This window comes from Pelecanus crispus, chromosome 8, assembly GCF_030463565.1.
Source record: "Pelecanus crispus isolate bPelCri1 chromosome 8, bPelCri1.pri, whole genome shotgun sequence".
NCBI lineage: Eukaryota > Metazoa > Chordata > Aves > Pelecaniformes > Pelecanidae > Pelecanus > Pelecanus crispus.
Window position 1 is genome coordinate 10,192,599 of NC_134650.1, and position 12,386 is coordinate 10,204,984.

The window sequence follows — 12,386 nt, forward strand, 5'->3', positions numbered from 1 at the left end:
TTAAAGAAAGAAGGTGCTATGGATAGGAACATATTTGGTTTGCTAAGAAAGCATGAGTTAACACACACACACAGTTGCACAGAGGACAGCCAAAGTATTTTTTTTATTTCTTTCCTGCAAAAAAGGCTAAGGCCAAGGAAAATAAAATTGTTATGTTCGCTGTCTTACCTGGACAAGCTCTCTGTATGCAGATTTTGCCAAGTTATAGGGCACCAGAAGATTTGATGCCAGAAAGTAGAGAACTTCCAAACCAGTGAAAATCATGGCAAATTTGTTGATGATGACAATGGTTTCCAAAGGGACCAGGCAAAGTCGTGCCAGCAGAGGGAGCATGTGAGCAGAGAAAAGCCAGATCTGTTTTGTTTTCATGACGCAGGAACAGAGCGTACAAACCACCAGCTGACCTGAAAACGCGACACAGTATGTTATAATCAAGCTGATTAGCCCCTTCAGGAAAAAACGTATTTTAATACGTTATCTTTCCATAACACAGTTATCAACATCCGGCGTGTTATGACAGTTTTAACTAGGACATATCCGTTATGAAACCAGGCTCCTCCACATCTTTTGCTAGGTCACAAAAGTTACCGTTTTCAAACTATGCAAAGTGCATGCTTCCACTTTACAGATTAGTGAGATGTAAACCTGAAACACATGCAGAATCATATTCAGATTAATATGAAGTCCCAGGAATAAATCATGCAGAGGATAACCCAACATCATCCCTCTTTTTCCTTAACTTCCCCAGCTCAACTTAAATCCCATCAGTATTTGCATACACAGCAGTAGCTTTTCTGAAGTCCAGTTATACAACTCTTTCACCCCGATCTACACAAAAAAAAAGTAAAGGCCCGAAATGGCTTTTAGAGCAACAATATTTATACTGTCAAAAGGAATTACTGGCCAAGAACAGCAACAGGAGAACAGCCAGGTCAGCAGCTGAGACTTCAATAATTTCATAATGCCCTGAGGCAGTTGTCAAAATTACCACTGAAGCTTGCGAGTGACAGATAATTAACAACTAAAGTCTCTTTAACAGTTGGCAGGGACACAAGCACATCTCTCCTACACACCCTGAGATTTAGAGGGTGGCATTTCTAGAGCAGACCACTCCAGCATAACTGCTCCCATTAGAGTCACTGGAGGTTGTACCCTTTATCTCAGAGGAAACGGAATGGGGCTAAATGCACATTGCCTGGATAAGAACAATTCTCATTCATCATTCTGGAGTAAGGAAAAAGTTTATTGCGTATTATTTAAAAGCAGAACCTTGTTCACTATCTATGTTAGCTTACATCTGAAAGCCACAATACATGGTACTAAAACCCAAGCGCTTACGCTCTGTTTTGGAGCTACCTCCGCTAATTGTTGCATTTCACAACTCCTCCTGAAACCAGGAATTAGCCTTAGCAAAACACAGAGTAACAAAATCAAGGCCATTAACATCTCCAGGTCAGTGCTAACTCCATGTGTTCACATAAGCTTACTGACCTCATAAGCCCTTCTGGATGGGTTGGGGAGGGAAGCTGCAAGAGGAGAAATAGCAGTATCAAGGTTTTGCTTTCATTCTGCCCAGCTTCCCTACTTAGGAAAGGACTTCTGCTTTCAAAATAACTTCAACTGAGCTGAAAGCAATCTCTAATCTCTGTTACTTAAGCATACAAAGTTCTTCCTCCTTCACACTGTCCTCTTTCAAGTTTAAGTCCTACTGCCAATTTGCTAGATGTATTTTTGAATTAGCAGATATCTTTTCAGAACAAGCACCCCCTGCTCTCAGCAAGACACTATCAGCTCACTGGGTCTTGTAAGCCTCAAGAGAGAGTTACTCTACTCATCTTTTTCGAAGTTCAACAGACTCCAGCTCTGAAGCATTCTCCCTCTGCTTTGTTGTTCTCTGCCCACACACACGTTGCTACAACCCTATTTAAGATACCACCAGCAAGCTGCTGTGCTGTAATATTCAGGAGCCTGGCACAGTCAGCTTGCGAGGATTTCTGAGACTCACGGTAACTAAGGCAACCCAGCTTCACACACAAAGGGATACAAATACCAGCACCCGCTATGTTCTTCAGGATTTACTAAGAGTGTCATCATCTGAAATAAAATATTGCGACATCACCATGTTAAACAACCCAGTGCTCTTTGGGATGACTCTGGAGCTCTCCAAGCACAAAACAGGACCTCTGAGTCCAGTCTCATCTCGTGCAACAGCAAATCCTGCTTTCCTCCAACAGTGATATGCCAAGTATGCTGATACTCCCTTACTAAACTCTGTGACCCTCCCACCTTTTGATCTAAACACCAATCAAAAGTTACTTGTCATGGGAAGGAGAGCTGTACACCATCAAACAAAATACATGGAGTACTTTCTCTGGAGGCCCTAATCTCCTTCCTGAAGTCTGCACCTTGTCAATTCTCAATCCCTTCAGGAAGGGCCTGAAAATGTCTCCAACAGAGCTTTTAGTGACTGGTACTTCCCATTTTAAACAGGGGTAGCAGCACCTTAGTTCAGGACAGACAATGTCTCTCTGCAGTAAATCATAGTTTATCTCCAAGTGGGGCTGGTACACCATCAGTCATCACGCATAACATAGCGTGATCAGTCAGAAGAAGTAAGTTTGTACCTCATATCAAACCATAAAAAGATTTTAACACTCTAGCTATCCGCTAAGACTAGCAAATCCAGCTGCATGTTTGCACTCCGTAAATTTAAATGCTGTGGACTGAAAACTGCCAGACACAGCTAATGGATGCGACAGCTGGAATCCTCCTGCAGGACACCAGGCTCCTCTGCCAGGGAATGAGGCAACAAGGAAGAAATCTATTGCCTTAAATTCCCACCCATTCTTTTCCCTTCCCAAAACCTCCACAAACATATTATACACTGCTGACGGGTAGTCAAAGCCTTCCAGCTAGTAAGCTAATGGAAAATGTGCAACAAGAAAGCCTATGTGGTACAGCCGCTGTTCAAGCCACTTTGAGTAGGGAACTGTCTTTATTTAATTTCCAGTTTTAAAAAGCTGACGTTAACAAATTCCCTGGCTATGTCATTAACTGTTATGTGAAAAACAGGATGTCGTAAAGTTTATATATAATCCCATTATTGTGCACTAAGAAAAAGTAGGTCTTCAAGGCAGCGTTGCTTCCAAAACCACGCAGCTTTGTAACATTTACAGCTGACATGCTCACAAAGTGGCACGCTCATCCAAGGGGCAGTCTTCAAAGACATCTATTTCTTCCATCCAGCATATTAGTAACCCTAGTAAACAGTCATCAGACTGAATTAGATCCAGGGGACGAAATTACTATGAGGGCCCATTCAAAAAGCACTAATGAATAAAAGCATTAACATTATGATTAAATTTGTGAATCAGCTGGCATACTGTACATCATCCTCTTAATTCTGACTAGAACTTTTAGGAACCAGGGCTGTATTAGTAGCATGATTATTCCCCCATGCACCTGCCTCAGTGCCTTTGTCAACAGTGCCGCACCACAACACTCTGGCAGAACACGTAAGAAGAAGATGGAGCAAAGCACCTGTATATTCATTTTGCTGTGAAGATGACACAGTTCAGTGCAGTACACTCCTGCGACATGGCACATTGCACTGGATAAATACCTTTGTACATAACAAATTTGAGAAAGTATTTCATATTTATACAAAACACTCTCAAGCCTCATAGCCCACTTTCACAGGTCTTCCCCTAAAAAGACTGCTTGCCATCAAGACTAAAATTACACTTTCAAGTTGGCTTTAAAAGAACAAGGGAAATTAATAACGGGGATATTAAGTATGTTAATGTACACACATTTGCTAGTATAGTCAAGCACCTACTTCTGAAAAACAATTACAATAAGGGGACACTTTAGTCTTAACACCCAGTACAACCCAAAACTGTACTGGATTATAAAAAGGTGGGGGTTTTTTTTCTCACTATTTTTAATCTATATTAAAACCTGGATGAAGCATAATGGATTTGACTCTTGGTTTAGTTTCCGTCTAAATGTTACTAATGACACAATGCCTCCTGATCTAGGTAGGCCTGCCTACCGCTTTGTGAAGCTCTCTGAGGGATTCTGCTTTATCATAGAATAGTTCGGGTTGGGACCCTGCACTGCACCTGAGAGAGATTCAAAGGACTAATTACAAACATTTTCTCCTAGAAACACACTAAAGGCTTTAGCTGTATTTTGGTGTCATTTGACAAGACAGCAAAATATGATATATCTAGAAATTCAGAAGAGAGAAGAAATGATATCTAAAAAATATTTCCTTTCCTTGAAAAATACCAATGTTATTTCTATTAAAAAAAATACTAAAAAGCAAAGACAAATGCCACATTTGACAGTAAGGATGCAGGCAAACAGGAAATGTATATATCCTGGTAGACCTAACATACTGTAAAGTAGTAAACCCATTTAAATCCGCCAGTAGCAGCTGCAAGTAAACAGAACACAGCTGAGTTTTGCCAACAGTACATGGCTGACTAAATCTGTCGATAATCTGATGAAAACCTTAGATCTTAGTGAAAGGAATTAAGGAAGATTTTTCTTTCAAGCTTGTCTCAGGCTTAATTTTAAAATACACACGGGGTGTGTGTATTCTGATATCCTCTGAGCAGAACATATGGTATGGCGTAGCAACCTTAACACAGAATTTATTCTCTTCCAGTCAAAGTTCAAAGGGTAAAGGAACAGTCTAGACAGACCAATTCTTCAGGATTTATTTGGGATTTTTAGGTAGAGTGGTCATCTCTGCCATTAATCAAACAATTTAAATGTAGTTTTTTGTTACTCCTTAACTCTTTCATTAGAAATATCCCTGGGACTCCTCTAAAAAAAAAAAAAAAAAAAGCAGCCTATAGTCCCATGCACACACCCACAAATCTATTTTGCCCGTTTTTTGTAAGAGAATGATAGCATTCATCTATAAGGCAAATAAAGAATAAATACTTGACCACTTTAATTGACAAAAGCACTACAAATACACATTGCTATTGAAATGTCTACAGTACTTTCCACCTATAGACAATCCCATCCTTCTGAATCAGACTGTGAGTCCAAGAAGAACATAGGGGCAAAGCATGACAAACAGAGATAGAAAATACTTCAAAGCTGCAAGTATAAGAGTATTGGTAAATCAGTGGCATAGAAAAAGCCAGGCAGGATACACCTAGTCTCACATGCCTCTTGCATATTAATGAGAATCACAGCTACTAAAAGTCATAAAGATAAATTTGAAACCAAGAGCTAAAATGTGCATAGGTTTCAATGAAGAGAATTAGGCAGAGCCCTCTCCTGCATCACAAATATTTAAAGCACTTACCTACTAAAGCAGTCATGAAACGATTCATAGAGAGAGGTTCCAAGTACATTGGCCCTTCATATCCCGATTCCAATTCACTCCTGACATAATCCCTAAAAAAATAAACCCACAAATTATTAAGATTCATCTGATCAGACAAGAAGCAATTTATTCATTCCACACATATGTAACTTCAGTGTATGTCACAGTCAATTAACTAAATTAAAAAAGCAGTATTAAAACTACCGTTACAGCAGCCTCACTGATACAAGGATCTGAGGCATGACTTAAGCAAGAGAAGTATTATCTGTAATTAGACTCACTGGCATAGCTGTAAATATCCTTTGGGACACCCAAGCTGTTCTTCAGAGCATGGCCTGAAACTGCTTATTGACAAAGCCTCTTAAGCACCATTCCATTTTAAAATATCCTTATTAAGTGTTTTTCTTCCTAATAATGATTTCTTTTCCCACCAACTCCATGTGGAAAAAAAAAAAACCAAAAAAAAAAACTGAGAGCTTGACAGAGAGGTCTTCCAATTTAATGGTTATAGTATTTTGCACCTAACAATCTCTACATTGAATTTAAAAATATGTATGAAGGAAAAGTGATAGTCATGAACTAGAGTCAGGAACAGAGTTGCTTCATAATCCTTTTACCAACATGATTTAAAAGTTTAGCTCTATCCTGGGAAACTTGGGGGACCAACCAGATACCCTCACACTGATAGACTGATACAGCTAAATAGTCTGAAAATCTGACAGGATATTTGTAATTTCTCTCAGGAAAGGTTGGCTAGGACAGTAGGCTCAGGCAACCAAAAAAAAAAGGTAAGAACCTGAGAAGACTGGGCATTTTTCTGTTGTTGGTGATCATCCATCAGCTCTGCTTTTAAAGCAGGCTAACATACATAACAGCAATATAACTCAAATATGAACTTCACACATTTTGCACTTTCAGAAGGCAATCCTGGAACAGCACAGCAGTAATTCTCCAGTGGCTCCTTAATCCCCTGCCATGAGACAGCAGGCAATACTCACAACCCTTTGCATCCATATCTCCAGCCCCTTTCTCTGACTTGCCCTGCGACTCTTCCCTCTCCACTCCCAGGAGAGCTGCTGCTCCACCCTTACTATGACACTACCAACTCTGCCTCCAGCAGCACAACTAAGCCTCTGCTCCTGTCTGCCTGATACTGGCCAGTCACTCACGTCTAGCTGCATCACATCCCGGGAATGCCAGACAGACACACTTGATCTGACCCCGCATGGAGCTAGCTGAGTCTGTTTGCCCGAGGGGCATGGCACTTCATTTATTACGTATTTATTTATATCAGTGAGGCAAGCCACACTTGCTGGGAACAGATGCAGTCAAAGCAAGGCAAACAGTACCAGAAACCACAACCAATACAAGAATTGCTCTTTTTATTTCAGTACAGAGAAATATGCAACTCAGTGCTACCGGAAGCATTCACTTCTCCCCCGAAATGTGGAAATACACATTTCTTCTAGTATTAGCTTGCTACCCCAAGCTAAGGTATTCACATTTTCATTTGCAAAAAATCTCTGGAATTTAAGACATAAATCTCAAAGTACTAAAACAAACACTTCAAAGCCTGTTCTTCATAGCTGACAACCCTGCCTACTCACTGCAGCTTTTCAAGTGTCATAGTACAGGCAAGGTATGTTGAAATGAGTTCTTTAGACTGTTACCTACAATTAAAAACACATGAGGATTGAAAAGGCACCTAAGACAACTGATTCTAGATAGAACTTTCCCCCTTGTTATCAAGGTACAGATAAGCACAAGGTTTTTTTTCCACCTTCCAGCATCCATATGGATGTAATCTTTGGGACAAAATTGGGTATTTTTTTTATTTATTTCATATGAACCCGCAGAAAGCACTTTCTGAAAGCATTAGCAACACAAACAGGATAATGCATCAGTTACAAAGGAAGAAAAAAGTAACACCATTTGCAACAGGCAACATGGCTTTTTGTGTTCGCAATATCATGCTCCATCCTCAAATTTAGGGTGAAAACACTGGCTATTTCTAAAGCGCTAGAAGGAAAACAGTGAAGACATCAAATTTCTTCTATATCTGCTAAGGAACAGGTTACAAAATCATCCAGGATACCAACTGTAGCAAGACAACCTTATATTACACAACTTATATATAAGACATACCACCAAAGCTGGACTCACAGTTACTTCTTCAACACCAGGAACGTGCCTGGAGATAACCCAAATTCCTTCAAGCTGCATTTCCTGCCATTGTTTACCTGATAGATTCAGTCATCTGCACAGAGGTCTGTACTTGGCTTAATTCTTTAAGTAACTCTTATTAACTGAGTTTTAGACCTACCAGCCTGGAGAAGCAATGTTTTAAGATCTCCTAAATTTTTTAAACAGTATTTGTAGATGATGTCTGAATAAGGAAAGTCAAAGCAATGATTCTCTTATTACCAGTACAAACACAAGGATCTTTTGGCACAGACACCAATCAGAAGATGTCTTGAACAGCTGCAGTGCCATACAAGATGCTGAGAAGAGCAAGTGCCTGCACTCAATTTTGATCAATTAAAGCTGTATTAAGCTGCAGCTTTTACATTTGAGAATTGTTCACTTTACTGCAGCAATGTAAGAAAACAAGAATGCTAAAATCATTATTTACTAGTTAATGAACTGACTGAAACAACATTATTACTTTAGAAAATTAGGATATAAGAATAAAGCTTAGATCAGATTGCCTGCTGTTCATTCTGTAGATGCATTCCCAGCCTCATTTAATCACACTGCTGGACTGTTAACATATACTCACAGCCAGCCATGACTAACATTGCTCTAAAAAGGCAGAGATACAGTGCTTCACACATGCCCATTTTTTGCTACTGAAAGTGCAGAAAGGTCTTCTGTTATTAAAAATATGCTTTGTAATTGACTGACATAAGGCACAGTGGTTATCTGACCTAATTGACTCATATTGCTGATGTTTACTTTGGCTGATTAAACTCCACCATCAACACATACACACTTTCCAAGTTTTTTTAAATATCTACAGACAACCTTAAAATTAAGTGTATTTTAAGGTTATCATTGTGGTTTAGCCCCAGCCAGCAACTAAGCACCACATAGCCGCTCACTCACTCCCCTGGCCCCGATGGGATGGGGGGCAGAATCAGAGGAGTAAGAGTGAGAAACACTCCTGGGTTGAGGTAAGAACAGTTTAATAATTGAAATAAAGTAAAATGGTAATGATAATAACAACAATATAATAATGATAATAATAATAATATACAGAGCAAGTGATGCACAATGCAATTGCTCACCACCCGCCGACCGATACCCAGCCAGTTCCTGAGCAGCGATCGCTGCTCCCCGGCCAACCCCCCCCAGTTTCTGTACTGCGCATGACGCCATATGGTATGGAATAGCCCTTTGGGCAGTTTGGATCAACTATTCTGGCTGTGCCCCCTCCCAGTTTCTTGTGCCCCTGGCAGAGCATGGGAAGCTGAAAAGTCCTTGACTAGCATAAGCAGTACTCAGCAACAACTAAAAACATCAGTGTGTTATCAACATTCTTCTCCTACTAAATCTGAAACACAGCACTATGCCTGCTACTAGGAAGAAAATTAACTCTATCCCAGCTGAAACCAGGACAATTATGCATAAGCAGCAATTCAGTCTCTTGCTCCCCCCCTTCTCATTCTAAGCTATGCAAAGCTCAACACTTGGAATACAATCGTAACAGAACTGCAAAACATGAAATAAGATGATGATGTCAATTCCATTTTTCTAGCATTAACAGTGTGTTTAATTGCATCATTTCTTTTCTGCATAACTGCATCATTTATTTTCCCAAGTTTTATTGCTGGAAATGGGGTAAATAAATGTTATCCTTTTAAGCAAGACATTTGTGCAGCAACATATAAAACAAAACCAGCATCCATCCTCCTTGTCAGGAGCAGGAGGATTTTGTTTTTTAAAGCTGATTTCTCCTTTTTCCATAAACAGATGGTGTATTATCGCCACCCAAATTGCCAGGTTAACATGCTACATACAAATGTAGCATCTTCTTGGACTCTCCAAGTGTTCACAAACGTTAGCTAATCAATCGTTACACATTAAGGTAATTCTCAGTCTTGCAGATAAGGAAACAAACACTTAAGAAGTTAGGAGACTTGTCAAGGTCACACAGACCTGGAAGTCTGAAGTCAGAGCTTAACTATAAAATTCAGATCTTCTTGCTCCCAGACTTGCAGCTGAACCGCAAGCTATTTCTGGGGTGGAAAAAAAGCACTGAAAGATGAAGTCTTTCAACAGCTCAGAATTTCCAGGACACTGCAGAGTCACAAATGCCAGCTGATTCTGGTCTTGTTCTATAATTTGCATTAACCAAACTGGCCTCAATATGAGACCTCTTCATCTGTCTTAAATAGCATCCCAACCAGTAGTGCATGCAAGCAATTCACTGGAAGTTTTCAGCTCTAAGCAGAATTATTAACAAAAAACACTCAGGAACAGTTTGCACATGTGACTACTGTATGTCTGTTATGATCGGTCTGCTAAATAGAACCATCAGTTGGAATTGGATAGCTTTGGCAGTAAAAGGAATAGCTCCACTAACATTATATTTGTGTGTTACACTTTACTATCTTCAATATGAAAACTAATGGGATTCAAAAATTCTTTTGAAAAGCTAATGCAAGTGTCACTCCCCACAATTATACAAAAGCTGCTGCTGAGAACCCCTTGCACAGTGCTTCCTTCCAAACCAAGTTAGTCTTACATCTAGGGAATGCGTAAGCTCACTCAAAAGTGTTAGCAACTACATTTGCTTGGCAAAGTAGCTAGGGAATACCGGTGGACTATTTGAATCCAAGACATCTTTTAATTAAATATATTTTTTGTGCCAGCTGATGCAAGATTTAATTAAAGTCTTTATTAACTCACTCCAGAAGCATCAAATAGAGAAAGCTTAGTAAGAATATGCAAAACAGTCCAAGCAATAGTCATGTAACATGTTTCAGTAAAGCCTGTAAATTCTCAAACCTCACAAAGCAGAAGTCACAATTCACATTACATAGAAACACAAACAAAAAGGGTATTAAAATCAAACACAATGCTATCCCTTAATGTATCAACCAAAACCCATACCATCTCCCTTTCTTTTAAAAAATTTATATATCCAGAATGGCATAAGGATCTCTAGCTGTAAATGTTCTGGACCAAAGCCCTGAATCTGATAGGTAATTTGTTACTAGCTTTATTTTTACTTCAACCCAAGTTCTTAAATAATGTTTAGGTTGCTTTTTCTAACAAGTAAGCCTTCAACCCTGTAAGACTGACCCACAAACTGTATCTATAAAAACCTCAGGACTCCCCCGAGGATGATTAAAAAAACCCTCTTTCCTTCCTATTCAGGCAGTAAGAGGCCATAATTCCTCTCTCGCACCCTCAGCCATTCAGGAAATCATTAATTGCAACTCTGACAGCCACAACAGCGACATGTCAAGTCACCACAAAACCTTCATTAACACTCCCCTGAACTGCAACATACCCCGTAAGAGATATTCCAGCAAATGCTTTAGAACAACAACTTTGATGCAGAAATAACAAACCTATTACTTCACTTAAATCAATCAAAAGCACATTTTTAAATGTTCCCCATCAGCAGGCACCAAAATAAATCAGGCTCAAGTCCATATTTTCAAAATTTCCCATGTAAAGCCATTAATGTGATGGTACCCTCTTTGGTTCCAATTAAACTTCTTGTCAGTATGACAGTTTACATTGCCTTTCAACAGATTTAGTTGGAGCCAAACAAATGAAGATGATCAACTCTGTCTTGTCCAACACAAGAGTTCTTTAGTCTCTTGCTTTGCGTTTTAGATCCAAAATGCCTTTCTGTTTTCATTGTAAAATATATTACTTTAACAAAGACAAATTTAAGAATAAATTCCACTACTCACTTTTCCACTTCCACCAGTTAATTCCACTAATTACTTTTACCATCTGCCATATCTCTATTTTCTCTCTTATCATAGGTGCCAGGAAACTAATGTCCTGTCTGCTTTGTAGAATGCTCCAGTGTTGAAAGCACGTTAGCCGAGCCATGGAGTAACTCGGATTACTAGAGACCGCATTTAGTCTTCTGGTAAGTGTTTTTTCTCCTCAGATTAATGGGCATTACACTCTACAGAAATGTAGCTCGAAATTCCTTTTAAGTCCATGAAAATACACCAGGACCATTTGACTGCATATTTAATTCTGTAAACTTTTTCAAGACAAAGAATAGCAAGCTATATTTAGGTGTCTGGCATAGAAAAAAGGTCTCCACAGAACCAGACCTATCCCATTTATACAAGGTATTAACAAAATATCAGTCATTTTTTCTAATTCCCAAGATAACAAAATTAAACCACTTATTCTTACCTCGAAATTTGGTGCCCAGCATAAAGCAGCAGTGCAGTCAAAAAGTACAGGTAAAGCTGAACCAGGTGTTGCCTTGGTAAAGTTAGGAGCACAACACTTAAGATGTAACCTGTAACAAAAAGCAGAGGTTGAAATTTAAAAAAAAAACACTATCTAATCCCAAATTTCTTAATATGAATTAACACTCAAGTTATTCAGTTCTCTTTAACCACCTTTGCTTTCATTTGGTTTTAAAATTCATGTACCTACATTTTCCTCTGATCAAAACACAAAAACTGCCACTTTTTCCTCCCCACCCCCCCCAACAGAAATAGCTCTACTAGCTTCTGTAAAATTACATCTAGATGTTAAGACGTGGACTTGATCCACAGTATTTTAACAAGACTTAGTTAACGTAATCTATGCAACAAAGGGAAAACAGGTCTAGGTCTCCATCTTCTTCCAAGTGAAAGCAAGTTTCAGTGTCGCAGGGAAAAAAGTCTATCCACCCAACAAACTCAGTCAATTTATCTAAAAAATCCTTTTCTTCAAGCAAAGAACACACAAAACACCTTTCTATGCTGATTAGCATTACACATTTTCATTCTTCCACTGTATCTTTGTGTGCCCATAATTTGAGATGGGGACACACAGGCTGTTCTCC

General features: G+C 39.1%; 1 protein-coding gene across 4 annotated transcripts in view; it reads right to left on the bottom strand.

Moving 5' to 3' along the window:
• The window catches only part of RNF145 (ring finger protein 145), a 47,785-nt gene that overhangs the window by 15,044 nt on the left and 20,355 nt on the right, over positions 1–12,386 (bottom strand). For 3 of the 4 annotated variants that reach the window (XM_075714944.1, XM_075714943.1, XM_075714941.1), the window contains 3 exons: positions 11,744–11,852; positions 5,330–5,421; positions 169–404 (listed from right to left, as the gene is read on the bottom strand). In XM_075714944.1, the coding sequence (XP_075571059.1) occupies positions 169–404; positions 5,330–5,421; positions 11,744–11,852 (437 nt within the window). The remainder of the gene's footprint in view (positions 1–168; positions 405–5,329; positions 5,422–11,743; positions 11,853–12,386) is intronic. The other variant, XM_075714942.1, reaches the window with a different exon arrangement.